Source organism: Carassius gibelio, chromosome B23 (genome assembly GCF_023724105.1).
Source record: "Carassius gibelio isolate Cgi1373 ecotype wild population from Czech Republic chromosome B23, carGib1.2-hapl.c, whole genome shotgun sequence".
NCBI lineage: Eukaryota > Metazoa > Chordata > Actinopteri > Cypriniformes > Cyprinidae > Carassius > Carassius gibelio.
The window spans coordinates 14,252,643-14,268,294 of NC_068418.1; the positions used below are offsets into that span (position 1 = coordinate 14,252,643).

The window sequence follows — 15,652 nt, forward strand, 5'->3', positions numbered from 1 at the left end:
CAGGGTTATTATTTCACTTTTATTTTGTTTTTAATATCAGTTTAGTTGATGTTTGCTTTAATGAAAATGATTTTTTTGGTTTTATTTAAATTCCTTACTGTTTTCATCCCAAATAACATACAAATTGTGTATAAGATACAATAATAAATAATTAATACCAGCAAAATTATTAAAGTCATTTGTCAAGTTTATACCAAGACAGCTGCAGTACAATGAAATGTTCCACTGCGGGTACATTTAGAAGTATTTGTAAGTGCCATCACTCAGACATCTCTAGGGCAACTATGATTCAGCTCCGTCAGATGGGCCACACAGGAGAGCATCTAGTCACAGGATTTGCCAAAGTTAACAAATTCATGGCATATAATCTTTTAAATATAGTAACAATTTTTATTTTGAGGCCATTTGGATTGACCATGTGAGAATGAATTATTTTGTGTTGTTTTTGCATTATTCCATGGATTAACTTGACTTCTGAACACTAGGTATTATTATGATTTCAGACCAATCATCATCAAACAGTGGTAGCTTGGATTACATGTGTTACATTGTGTTACATCAGACAATCCCACTCTGCCTAGTTACTAGTATTTGATCAGAGTCCAATACATTAACCAACTGAGTTTTTGTGGGAGATGTTTATGTCTTGTTAATAATGTATTGATTTCATAATTATTATTTTCTTTACTTATTTTTTTTGTATCTTTCATATTGCACATGATTTGGATTTGGCTCAGTCTAAAAAAGTCAGAGTACTGTATGTGTCAAATTCAAGTACAAGTCTGCCCAAGTATGTCCGAATTCATTCATAATTCCAGCCCGAGTCCACATCTGAGTCCAAGTACCCCAACTCTACTAAAGTCAGACCATCTAGAATTGACTAAAATTGCAAAACAACAACAAAACACTTTATCTGTAGTGTTTTATGTTTTTAGTGTGTTATAATGTACCCTTCAATTTCAGTTTAGTTTTTTGCAAACATCAATTTTCTTAATTTACTTAAAAGATTACACAGATTAAACTGCCAATTGTGATTTTTGAGCAATCCTTGACTTTGAGTGAAATAACTGCAGCTGTTTTCAGTAAAAATATACACAAACGTATGATTGGTAACAAGTTTAACTGTGTATTTTGTATTTAAAAAATTGTCTCTTCTAAACTAAACTAATAGTAAACATTTTGCCTCCTACCCCCTCCCCACACCCACACATCATTAAATTGTCATACACCAGGTGGCGCTGCTGCTTTATAGAGAGCCCACAGGCTGGGAACAGGCATGTTTGTGTGTTGGAGTGTAGGAGAGTCATGATTGGCTTCACCTGTACAGGTGTTTATAGCGGCTCAGGTCCTCTAGTTCAATGGCCTGGATCTGGTTATTGTCCAAGTGGAGCTCGTGAAGACTGTCAGGGAAGTCTGGAAGGAGAGGAACATTCGTCATTATATAATTGGATGTGGCACTACGTCTCTGCTCTTAACATTACATCAAAACTCATGCAAATTGTGATTTATGACCAAAGATATTCCTAAAGCTCATTCAAGTGAGAAACTGCACAGAGTAATTATCTAAATGTTCTTTCTGAAAATGAATACAAGAACAATGTTCACTCTTTAATAACTTTTATGATTATTCTTAAGGATCACCTTTTGGTATTCCAGTGAGGTTGGACTCGGAGATTCGCAGGTAGTTGAGTTTCAGGCCTTTAAAAGCGCCAGGCTCAAAGCCGCTGTTCTGAATAGGGTTTCCGCCCATCTCTATAAGAAGCATTCAACATCAAACAGAATATCCCATCACAAAAACCAGTAGGCTCCATCTAAAAAAGGAAATGGTTTGGTCAGACTGTAACTTCTATACCACATAATGGCGAGCGCGCATACAAACCAATGCAGTTCATGCTGCCCAGACCAGAGAACGTTCCTTCTGCAACCCTCTTAATACGGTTGTCATGAATGCGCAGCTCCACCAGGGATGGGGGAAGGTTCTTGGGTACCACTGTCAGGAGGTTATGGGAAAAATACAGCTTTTTTAAGTGTAAGAGGGGTGCGAAGGTTTGAGGGTGGACTTTGGAGATCTTGTTGTTGACCAGTGACAGAGCCTGGCGGGAGACAGGAAGACGTTAGCATTCGGTTCACAGAAAGTCATGAAGACATGATTAATAATAGCTTGACCATGAGCATTAAATATGTACACAAAATTAAATGACTTATAAATGATGGTATAACTTAATGTCTTTTCTTCTTCTTCTTCTTTTACAGGCCATGTCAAATATTGTGATTGGTGAGAGCGGCTGAGTAAATATTAGGGATAAATATAGGGGATAATATGAGTTCTAAGAAGGGAACTAAAACATTCAGTTTGGCACCAGCATGTGTTTCCCGAACTACAGGAACATTCTCCTTCAGAGACTTGAACTGTTTGAACACCCTGTCAGGCTGTTTTGCCAAACGTAAAGTAAAGCGTGCTGCAACGACAGACCAATTTTTCAAAAGCTAGCCAAAACATGCTTGTCTCATTGTTTCTAATGTAAAATACATAAAATAAAAATCTTAAATCTTAATGTTAAAATGTAAATATTCAATCTAAATGTACATCTTAATCTACAGCATTAAAGTAAATAGCAACATATTTAGCTAATATGGAGCTTGATGGGATGCATCAGCCAACGGCGAATAAAACTCCTAATAGACTCCTAAATAGATATTTGACCACGTTTTGTTGTTAAAAATGATGAAGTAACAGTAAAAGATTAATTTATAAAAAGAGTGCACCTCAAAACATATACATCATAACAGGAGTTCTGACCTTTGTCACAAAAAATCTACTCCGCTTCCCTTTTCCCTATCACTTGTTTTAGTAATCATCATAAATTATATATCATTTGAAAGCTTAAATACTCCAAATTCATCTTATGAAAACCATTTTGAAATCAGACACTGCGTTACCATGGAAATCATACTTTAAAATCTTATAGCGTGCTCCTCCCCCTTAGTGGGAGGGGTCATATTCCATATATATTTCTGTCTTTTAGAATCAAAACCTTTCATAATCTTGACAAAATACATATCATTGGAAAGGTCTGAGTCTCAAGATTCCATATTTGTTGGTTATTTTGTCATAGACATAATATTGAAAGAGAAATTGATACATTTGTGACAGAAAAATGCATCCAAAAAATTCAATGGAGTTTCAATGGCCCCCGGTGGCTTTTTGTGGTATAACGCCTAAACAAAATTGCATATGAACCTAAATTTTTTTTATATCAACTTCAAATTTGGAACACAACTTATTTAGACATATGGCTTTCATTTTATAGCAATTTTGGATTAAAACATATTTTATAAAATATTTATTTTATATAAAATATAATAAAAATAAAATAATAAATGTATTTACAGTAAATGTAAACTTCTATAACTTTTTTATGCTTTCATTTTTTTAAATGATTTCACTTCTGCAATAATCTGCAGATTGTGTTCTTTAAAAAGAGACCAACCTTTAGTCTGTATTCAAAAGTGTTTATGAATTATAACAATTTAAGTGTGAATAGTGTACTTTCACGTCTATGTTCAAAAATGGGGGTGACCGTTAAAAGGTTAAGATCCAGAAAGGTAGTAAGAACATTGTTAAAACAGTCCATGTGACATCAGTGGTTCAACCCTAATTTTCTGAAGATACGAGAATACGTTTTGTGCGAGAAAAAACAAAACAAAAGTAACATCTTTATTCAATAATTTGTTATTTATGATGCAACCATGCAATGTGAGTACCACAATGCATGGTTGCATCATAAATAAAATAAAATTAAGGATGAACCACTGATGTGACATGGACTATTACTGCCTTTCTGGGCCGTGAACACAGTTGCGTTACTATGTAGAGTCAAAAAGCTCTCGGACTTCATCAAAAATATCTTCATTTGTTTTCTGAAGAAGAACAAAGGTCTTATGTGATTTGAACGAAATGAAGGTGAGTAATTAATGACATAATTTTCATTTTTGGATGACCTATCCCTTTAATGAGGAGTAGAATTTCACCCTTCACCCTCTCTAGTTCTCATTTCTTTGATCACCATCAGTGTCTTACATAGAGGTATGTAAGTCCTTTGAAGTCATTCTCCTTCAGTTCTGTGATGCGGTTGTTCTGCAGGTCCAGGAGTTTGGTGTCTCTGGGAATTTCCTTTGGCACTACAGTCAAACCTAAACATGAAGACAAGATGTTTACAGCTAATTTAAAGCTTGTAGGATATAGAGCATACAGATCTGTATACAAATGACTGTACAGAGAGACCATTAGCTCACCATCTGGTCTGGATTTCCCAATGACAGGGTTTTTTATTCAACATCAAAATAACAGAATTAAATCATGAATACAATTGTAGATCTTAACAATTACAGCATGTCTCTTGAGTCAGGTTTATATTTGCATCAGTTTATCTTTATATTAGAGGCGGGTGACCTGAGGATGTTCTGCCAGCACTTTAAATGTGCACTTTAAAAATCATTTGGGTTCTTTTGCCACACAAGGACCACATCACAAAACTATATGTAAACTCCAGCAGAACCACATCAAAGCACAAATCCAGCATTGTGTCTGTTTTAACAGTAAACTGTCCAAGATTCTAAATCAGGCCAATGATTCATGATGATTTCCAGCAGAGCCCAATAATTTATACTAGGTTGGGTTCAACCTCTGTTGCCTTCCAGCCATTTATAATGTTCTCCAGAACCACAACTGCCAAGCCAGGCAGGAGCAAAAAGTGAAATCATTGAGATATTAAGCATATCAAAGGAATATACTGATATATTTTGGATTAAATAATAAAAACGTAATCTCTACAGACAGCATCTGTGGCCTGCAGTCAATTACCAAAGAAAACCATTTTGACTTGTTTTTCATTAGTGAAAAAACAACTTCTGTATACTTTAATCAACTCAGCATTTACACAGAAAAGACTTTTGTGCTTCTGTGTGTCTTAGTATTTAATATGCTCCTTATTCAGATCTAGGGAACTGCCATTATCACATTAGCTTCGCATTTATTTATTTTTTTGGACTTTACTTTTTTGCAAATGTCAAGTGAACCTGGGACGAATTACCTTCACAATGTACACTGAACACAAACTTTGATGCCAAGTGCCTCATACTTTTTAAAGGAAACATATCAGCATTCTATGATATCAGTCTTATATACACTGTAGAACATGGAAAACAGAATGTTTATAGAGCATTTTTAAAGAAATTAATACTTTTAATCAGCAAGGTTGCATTAAATTAATCAAAAGTGACTGACACATTAAGACACGTTTAATGTCACAAAAGATTTCAACAAAAGATGTCATTTTGAACTTTCTATTTCTTAAAACAATTAGGAAAAAATGGATCATAGTTTCCACAAAATATGAAGCATTACAACTGTTTTCAACATTAAAAATAATAAGAATTGTCAAATCAACAAATCAGAATTATTTCTGAGGGATCATGTGGCACTGAAGAATGAATTGCTGCTGGAAAATTCAGCTTTGCATCACAGGAATAAAGTACATTTTAAAATATTCAGATAGAAAATAGTTACTTTAAATTGTAATCATATTTCACGTAATTACACAGTTTTTCCTGTATTTTTATGCAAACTAATTATGCAGTGTTTGCATCGTAATTTTATGCAAATGAAATTAGGAATACTAGAATTTATTAGCAAACACTAAATAGAGCAACCATTAACAATTTGATTAATTAACAGAACTGTTTTGGGTTTTAGGTCTAAGGGGGATAAAATATTGCATGATAGTAGCAGAAAATCACGTATGAGCATTAAATATTATTTGAAAACTTAATTTTCTAAGAATTGTATGCATTTTAATCATTGTTTAAAAAAAAAAAATCAGAAAAGCTCAAGTCAAAGATCTTTCCTGTTTTCCTTTCACAATAGTTCTTCCCAGCCATCTGCCCACCTGCCACTCAAACCAACAAGTGCTCAGTAACCGGTCAACCGCTGACAAACCCAATGCCAAACCCCAGAGCACAGCACATCACATCTACACATCCTAGTAGGAACATATTTTATGATGAAGGCATATGACCACCTAAATATATACACAATTATGAGCATCTGTTGTAAATAAGTATCACCATCAATTCAATTACAGCCTACATGGCAGAATAACTTCCATATATGAAAGAAAATAAAAGAGTGCAGTGGACGGATCAGTGTATCACAAGCAAACCTTCATGGGAGGAAGCATAGAAAGAACCGCCTAAAGCAAAGGCTGTATTTTTCAATTTTTATATCAAATCCACAGGCATAAACAAAGATGCAATGACATTTTACGAAAACAAAAACACTTGCAAAGACCAAAACACATGGCGTAAAGCATCCATGCACACATGCAAACATAGTCAGACACGCACAAACTAAAAAGGAATACATATAATTAAAATAATAATAACTCCAAATTCCAAAGTTCTTGTTGCTTCTGTCAGTTTGATGGCTGTAAATGTTCTATGAGGATCATAACTTGAGCAAACTTGGCGGGAGAATGAAAGAAAGTGTGTGTCCATAAGTATGACTACAGTTACAGAGGAGCTTCAATGGGTGCTATTGGTGCCATGCAGAAAAAAAAATACACAAACTGGGTAAATTTAGTCAGAAATATAAGGTTTTATCCAATTTCTGGAGACTCCATCTAACCTTCTAGCTTTCCCAGACACTAAAAAGTCAAGCTCCACCACTGCTTCATGGGTGCACACATACATGGTGGTTAGTTTGTTTGTTTTGTGTTGATATAATTCTTGTACATATGTTTGTCCATCCACAGTTCATGTATTTAGATTTGGAAACTGAGTGATCGCTGAAAAGTACAACATTAATTTGAATGACAAAAAAGTTCCAACAAGGTGAGAGTACATGGTTTAACCAATCGGTTCAGTTAACACATTCCTCTTTGACTGTGGGTTTGTTATTTCCTATCTGTGGAAAAGAAAACAAGACCTTCTAAAAGCAATCGCAATGAAATGAAATGGCCCCTGTAAAAAAAAAAAAAATGTAGGCCTAAATGACCACTTTTGTGGATGTACTGCTGACAAGACATAACCCAGGACTATTTCCGGCCTTCTGAAATAAAAAAGCATTCATCAAATACTTCAGAATCTTCATCACTTCTCTTTCTCCCTCGCACATTCCTTTTCACTTTCCCTGTCTATCTCTCAGACACTGTCTTCCTGTAAAACATCCTGTGTGTGTCATAAAAACAACACAGAACCACTCTTACAGCTAAAGTAAGAGTTTTTTACTGAACATACTCACATACTGTATATGTAAGAAGATACCGGTAACACTGACTATTTTAGAGCCCACACCAACAGACAATGCTTTATTTTATTGCTAGTTTATTTTATTGTGTTGCTAGTTTGTCATCTGCAACTTTAAATGTCCAAGGATTCTGACTGCCTGTTCATCAAATGGAAAAATCATTCTCAAAGTGATTCCAACAACGTCATTTCCCTGTGTCATTATTGTTACACACAGATAGATAGATAGATAGATAGATAGATAGATAGATAGATAGATAGATAGATAGATAGATAGATAGATAGATAGATAGATAGATAGATAGATAGATACTCACTTAGATCTGAGCACTGCACCACATTGAGCTGACAATGGCAACCAAAGGGGCATGAAGACACATCTGGCGGCAGCTCCTCCACAGCTGAACCCTCCTCATCTCTCATCATTACCGTCATCAGATCCCCCACTTCTCCATCCATAGCAAAGTCCCAGAATCCTCTCTGCTCAAAGGGTAGAGCCAATGAGGGAGCAGTCAGGCTGCAGACATTGAGCAGCAGGAGCAGGAAAGAGCGGCAGGAGAACATCTCCGACAAACAGAGACTCACACACACACACAGACCTGAGAGAGGAAGAGACAAAAAGAGATTAATCATTGTTCATTTCATTTAACATAACTGTTTTTATATGTGACTGTGTATATCCTGTTCTGAGTGTGATTGTTATAACCTTTCACACACACACATACAGAGCCTTTAGTTTGGAGCTGAATGTGTTAATTAGGTAAAGGACGATGTTAATAAGACTCTATGTCCTCTCTTCAAGTTTAGCCCACAGGCCATTTCCTCAGTTCTGTTTATAATAATTATAACAGATTTCACACAGTTCAGCAACGGAACAGGATGGAACTAGGTTGTTATTGGGTGGTTTGGTTTATATTGTAACATTGCCATCTGAATATGAATACATCATTCAGCACTGGACATGCCCACCCTGAGAAACACTAAACGCTTTAACAAGGACATGAAAACGTTACTCAAAAGTACTGTTATTCATGTACTTTTTGCATAAAGTAGTTTGTTTGATGTTCAAAACATCTTTTGGTATCATCTTCTGACATTTAAAAAAAAAAAAGCGAAGGGGAAACTAAAGAGACCAGCGGTGAGTCTGTGTCTGGAGGACAGGTCTGGTCAGACGGTGTGTGGTGGTGGAAAAAGTCAAACTGGCCTTCTTAAAACATATCTTAAAACAAGCCATTCATTAGACAGGAAGGAGGTAGGAGGGGATATTTCTGACAATCCCTGTTTGTGTGTGACTAAAGGGTGGGGAGCCACTCATGATGTCATTTCTCAATGTCTTCCAGCTGAGTCCTGTGACATCACCAGTCAGTTTGGGGCTAAGATGTGGTTAAGGATCTGGGGTCCGCAGAACCCACCAGAGGACTGTGATGATACCCTAAACATGGGCCTGTAACCTAAACCGCAAACCCTGTTCAGCCACATACCCCCCACCTGTCAGTTTCTGACTTAACCTTGGCCTGTGTGTTGAACCTGATCTAACCAAAGCCTAAAATTAAAGCCAACTCCTGCTCTAAACCCAAATCAACACCCTAAAGTCAACCTGCATCCCGAACTAATGTGATACCTCAAGCAATATAACATTACAATTATCCTTTAAATAAACCAGCTGGGGAAACCATTTCATTAAATCTCACTGCCATCATAGACGATTGTCTTCACAAGTGAGTCACAACACTTTAATCCATAGTATTCCCTATACATGCTGGGAAGAAACACATGTGGATGAGTGAGAGGAGCCAGATGTCAGAGAATGTCCTGTTTCCCAAGAGAGAAACTCAATGTCTTCCCGTCACAATTTACAGCCACATTCAAATCTGTTCCCTCAACAACTTTATAAGTTAGGAAGTGAAGATTGAAAAGGTATGAAAAGCATTCAAAATACTCAACCAAACGGAGATAAATTATGTTTCTTTTTGTTTGTCCTCAAGTTACAACTAAAACAAATTACAATATAATGGATGTATAATATGGATATACTCGATAAATTATATTTTCTATCCTATGAATCCAAGAAGACCTTACAAAGTTAGATAATGTCTGCTGTAACAACACTATAGCAGGCATAATATAATATATTATAATATAATATAATATAATTTATTTGCATCCAAGAAGACATCTTCTGAACTTATTTTTTTGTTTATTTCTAAGTTAGATAATATCTGCTATAACATTTGTCATTCAGATATGAACAATAAATTGAGGGACACCTATAGGTCAAAAAACTAGCCTCAGTTCCTATGCATAGCAAACTCACAGTAAAGCCTCCCGTTAAGCTTAGAGGGATCCCACACAAACATTGTTCATGTAAATGTGTCCGTTGAGTCCTTTATGTCTCTCATTTCACACAGCGTCTGTGTCATTAACTGAGTAATGAGCATGGATGCTTTTGCCGTTCCCCTTGGCTACTCCTCAATCATCTTCTGTGAACATTCACTCTTGAACAGAAAGATCCAACAGAAAGAGCTTTGAAATGACTACAAACAGACATTTACATTAAAAATTTGTCATGGTGCCTGACAGTTCCCAGAGCTGACCATATGTCGCTGATCCAAACATTTGCTAAATATAAATTCATTCAAAGTAGGCATTAAAGCCTAAAGTATCCAATGGAATCCCATTCTTCATCCTGACATGCCAACATCTATGTGTGTTCCTCTCATATTGTCTGCCCATCTTTCACTTTAAAGTCAAACACATAGAAAAGCGACAGCCTTTTTTTTATGCTGCTGACCTGGAATAAAAGCAAACAGGGAAGAAAATGTACCCATTATAAAAATAGCGGCTAAATTATACCGTGCTCCTCAAAAAAAGTTTGGTTTGGACTGGCCAGAGGAATGCGAGGAGAGGGCCGATGCACAAATACACACAAGTCCTTGCATCCTGGTCTTCATGGAAGAGTTTGAAAACTATATGCGTTATTTATGAACACAAGCATCATAATATGGGTAAGTATATGTGTCATTTTTATGAGATAAAATACTGTTCCAAGCAGAAACCCTTTAATTAGAAGCTGCTCAACAAAACAAGGTGTCTTGAGTGGGATGTCAAAAGTTAGGTTTGCACATCAACAGAATACACTTGTGCTGCTGTGCTAAATAAAGCTATGCAGGCCACAGTACTGGGAACAATACTGTCACAAATGTGACAGAAAGTGTCTTAGCATTATTACAATCTAGTTGAGAAAACTTTTTCTATTTCATTTTGTTAAAATGCATGCCAGTGTGTCAAAAAAAGCTGTTATGATTCTTTAGGGTTTCCATTAAAAAGTGAACATTTAAATTGATGTCCCCTTTAAGAACTGCTTGTTTATAATGAGTAATTTTAAGGATTCACAAAACAACCTCAGACTCAGTGGAGAGTGAATCCCTTATCCACTCAGTTGATTAGTTCAGAGTTAGTCATTTTGATTCAAATTCTGATTCAAAATGAACCAGAGCCATAAGTGTGACTTAAAAATTAGTGAGACTTACTAAAGATCTGATTCAGACCTGTTGGTAAATATACAGTACTTGTGATCCCAACTCAGATTGGTGACAAAATGGAGGAAGAAATCTTGGGAGAAACCATGCTCTGGAGTCAAAGCAGCTTTACAGTATTAAATAGGAAAATAGTGTTTCAATAATGCAAAAGGGCAACCGTAAACACTCAATTTTCAGTTAAAGACAGTTCTTCATTGAATTCAGTGATGTCATCATCCAGCTCAGTTCAGTTTAAATAGTATCTGTTCAATCAAGTCAACAATATTGCTGGAAAATAAGTGTCCCCAACTAAGCAAGCCAGAGAAGACAGCGGAAAGGAACCAAAAGTCCATCGGTGACAGAATGGAGGAAACAACTTTGGGAGAAACCAGGCTCTGGAGTTGACTATACAATTCTGTGGAGATTAAAGGGTTAGTTCACCCAAATATGCATTCACGAGTTCACCCTTACATTTAATCTGAAGGCAAATAGTAGGCATATTTTGGCGTGCTGTCCTGGGGGAGGGGTCCGGGCCCGGAGCATAGCCCGAACCCAAATAACTCCCCCTATCCCTAATTTGGGATAAATAGATTAGAAGTGAGGAGTTGGGGTGGAGGAGGGATGCCGAAAAACTGTCGTGGGACAGGAGGTAGGAAGACTGGATATATATACGCTTGTGTGCTATTTAAGATGATTAGCTAAACGAGATGCACCTGTGCCAAATTGGATGATTATCTGATCGTGCTACTCCCGAACTTTTGTTAATAAAACCACATTTAATCCACAAATGAGTTAAGCTGTTAACTTTTTTAATGTGGCTGATACTCCCTCTGAGTTAAAACAAACCAATACCCCGGAGTAATTCATGTTCTTGACTCAAGAACGAGTCAATGTTTTTTCGTTCATTATCTGGCTCGGCTTGGTGTTCATCTTCAGTTCTCTCTTCACAGCAGTTCAGTCAGTGTACTGTTTGAGTGCATGCATTACTCCGGGATATTGGTTTGTTTTAACTCAGAGGGAGTGTCAGCCACATTAAAAAAGTTAACAGCTTAAGTCATTTGTGGATTAATGCGTATTGGAGACACAAACCGTTTTAAACGATTCAGTTCGATTTGATGAACTGGTTCAAGAAGATCCGGTTACATCGAGTGATTTGTTCACTATCGGATATCACTACACTGCAGTCTTTTTCAAATTTTACAACAAACACGGAAGAGAACACAATGCTGAATAAAGTTGTAGTTTTTGTTATTTTTGGACCAAAATGTATTTTCAATGCATCAACAAATTCTAACTGACCCTGATTTTTTTCTTCCCTTTCTGGACATGGACAGTATACCGTACACACAGTTTCAATGGAAGGACTGAGAGCTCTGGGACTAAATCTAAAATATCTTAAACTGTGTTCCGAAGATGAACGGAGGTCTTACGGGTTTGGAACGACATGAGGGTGAGTTATTAATGACATCATTTTGATTTTTGGGTGAACTAACCCTTTAACTAGCTCATGGCTACTCTGCCGTGCCATTACAATCACGGTTTATTTGATTTTGTTGTGAGAAATGCAGAAACTTTGTGATGAGTAATAAATCGTTTTCAATAACTGAGTTTGATTATATATTTTTAAACACTGGAAAAATAATGCTTGATTTTCTGTTGAAGTTACATTTTGTCTCTGTATTATTTTTTGTCCGATACACTTATGAAACAATGTTCTTTAATATTTAGATCTTGAGCATCAATACATGTCTTTTCTCTTGATTAAAACAATTAATTTCTAAATCCCCACCTAGTCCGGTGTTTCTGAAAAAAAATTGACAGAAATTACAGTAATAGACAGTAACTAAATGTCAGATTTTAATAAGGCACACAGCAGACGCCTCTCCCAAAATGTCAGACTTAGCAGTGCCCACACAGAGTTCTCTCTGAACACTGCAGCATGTTTCACTTGATTACTGTAATAAAAATAATAAAACACAACACTAACACATTAGCCAAAAAGGGAATTTCCCTGCACACTGTGAGCTGTGTTTATGTCAGATTTTTATGTCTTTAATACTCGTTCATAGAGTTAAGCCTGAAAAGCTAAAAGCCAAGGCTATGGCATGCCTGTCATTGAATTATACAGTGAACCAAAATCTATAAATAAGACAAGAGACAAAATATCAGAGTGCAGAAATATGAAGAAAAAAACACCGTACAGATATTTGAACAGAGACCTAGGCAGTTATCAGTATAAATGTTTATCTGTGGTTTTGTGAAAACTTTTAGGGATACTAAAATTCAAAGACTTTATTTAGAGCATTGCCATATTCCGTTTTTGACAGGAATAAAAATCAGTTTGTAAGGGATAGAAGTACAGTGTGTTCAGTGGCTTGTAATGTTGGTTAACAACATACTGACTCACTGTTCAGCTAACAAAAATGTCTTTCTCAAAAAACAAACAAAAAAAAACTTTCAGTGGACAAAACTATAAAGCTGTTTAAAAGTTGTGGTATTCTGTGATCTAGGACCTTATAAAGTGCTTGCCATTGTAATGGCTAGTCTATCCCTCACAGGCTTGTTTTCATCCTCACTAAATTCAATATGGTGTCTTACCTAATTAAGGTCTTTTGTCATAATCCATTACAATCCGTTTTCTCATTTAATTTCTTAATGTTTTTCGGAATGTCAGTTTATTTTATGTTATGAACAGTAACCAAAAAAATTAACTTTATTTAAAAATGCCCAATAAAATGTAAAATCTCCCTTTTCTGTAAATGTCAAATCAATGTTGTTAGATCACATTATAATGTACAATATAAAATATAGTTAACAATCCTGATAAAGAAAAAGAATATTTGAATAAAAAGTGGGACTGTTATCCAGTTCCTATAGCCTAGTGCTTAGCTCACTGACATATAGAGAAACTGCGCCTCCAGCTGACCTGGGTTTAAATCTTGACACAGGGTCTTTTGCCAGTCCCATTATCGCCTTTTCACCCAACACTTTCCTGTCAATCCTCACTGTCCCATCATCTATAAGCACAAAAACACTCAACTCACCGAGATTAGAAAAGCAGTCATCAGTGTAATGTTGTGAACACAACAAAAGGGATTTGTTGTACTGCTCTGGTATTGTGGTGAAAATTAATTTTAGCCATTGGTTCTTCTGATTTTCATTCTTTGGCAGTGAAAAATAAAACAAACTTGCCTTTACAATTAAAAACACTCAGTCTCCTCAACATGATGCTATCACACCAACCAGAGCGTCTGTGTGGGGGGGGGTGGGGCAGGTCAGAGACTTGTTTCTCCCAAGACGGTAGGCAGAGATTATTATGCAAAGTGTTCCTAGTGACATACATAGAGATGGGCAAAAGATTTGAAATCTATAACGACTCGTTTTAGCGATTCAGAGTCGACTCCTTAACTTAACCAATAACTTTAAAAATCGTGTACTTTTTGGTTTAATTATTTGCACATTGTTTACACAGATGGACAGCTACATCATACACTGTAATACAGGTAATTTTTGATTTCCCATCTGTGTGGCTCTTTAAGTATTATTGTCCCAGATCGATACGGATTTAATCTCTCGGTGCCCTTCAAGAATCTAACGATCAAATAGTTTCTGCCAATCGAACGACCAGCTTTGAGGGAATGATTTACTGTAATAGTTGCCACATAAACTTTGAGTGTGTAAGGGGCAGACGTGGAAAGGAACAAATATCAATTACTCACATTACTGTAACTGAGTAGCTTTTTTGTGTACTTCTAATTTTAAAGTCATTTTAAAATCTGTAATTTTACTTAAGTATATTTTGTTCAAAGTATTGTACTTCGCATTTTAAAACACATTAATTACGGAGTAAAAAAAAAAAAGGAAAAATCACTCCCGGAAAACTACTGCAGTAAATAATGGGCAGGAGGGCAAACTGGCACTTAAATCACAAGAAAGATGTAGACAGGCGTTATGGTGCAGACACGGCTGAAAAATAAACTCTATCATATTCTAAAGTTAAAATCGAAGGAAATGAAGTGAACCCCTGGCCATATTTAAGCTCTATTATTCAGTGTAAACTGTGCTTGCCAAGGCAAATCAAACTAGCAGCTTATAAAATCTCAACAAGACATCAACCCTTCGCAAGCATGTAGAGGTAAACCAAATAATTGCATCGTTGCATTGGTGGTTAAAATTAAGCTTTGAAATTTTAGCAAAAGGTTTTGCACAAATTAGCCAAAAAGACAGTGTTGCAGAGTTTGCTATATATATAGTCTGCGATTATATCATAATTGTTTTAACGAATGTGCACATGCATTTAGAGTGCGTTCTTTCACTCTGTGATTCAGTCTGCTAAAATGCATTTAGAATGATCACAAGATTGAAGATATAGGGGCAGAACATTTATATAATTTCATATAGTAAATCAATATCACACCAAGAATGGCGTCTTTTCTCCAAATAAAATTACATATAATTTTTTTTTTCCAACAGTTCAGTAAACAAGTTAATTAAAAGACTTATATTGCACCATATTGCCAGTTTTTGCGTCTCTGAGCAACGTGACCATGGCTGCATCTGAAAACTTAGGCAGCTGATGCTGCCGTATCAGGCAGTGACTTTGGGCAGCGTTTTTGCATGAAGGCACCTCGTGAAACTGATTTTGGTTTAATTATCTACAGCAAAATATAAAGACCTTTGGTGATAACTTTGTGGACATTTCATTACTGTAATATTAATTTCCTCGCTGCAAATGACAAAAAGTGAAAAACGTTTATCAAAAACATGCATTTACATACAAATACAATGACACACTGTTTCCAGGAAACATGTCATTCAAACTGGAAACC

At 36.0% G+C, this 15,652-nt stretch overlaps 1 protein-coding gene across 1 annotated transcript in view; it reads right to left on the bottom strand.

The window, feature by feature from the left end:
- The window catches only part of LOC128011741 (biglycan), a 29,871-nt gene that overhangs the window by 1,636 nt on the left and 12,583 nt on the right, over window positions 1-15,652 (bottom strand). The window contains exons 2-6 of the mRNA XM_052594442.1: window positions 7,623-7,904; window positions 4,082-4,194; window positions 1,880-2,093; window positions 1,642-1,752; window positions 1,320-1,413 (exon numbers count right to left, since the gene is read on the bottom strand). Of these exons, the coding sequence (XP_052450402.1) occupies window positions 1,320-1,413; window positions 1,642-1,752; window positions 1,880-2,093; window positions 4,082-4,194; window positions 7,623-7,869 (779 nt within the window). The 5' untranslated portion in view covers window positions 7,870-7,904. The remainder of the gene's footprint in view (window positions 1-1,319; window positions 1,414-1,641; window positions 1,753-1,879; window positions 2,094-4,081; window positions 4,195-7,622; window positions 7,905-15,652) is intronic.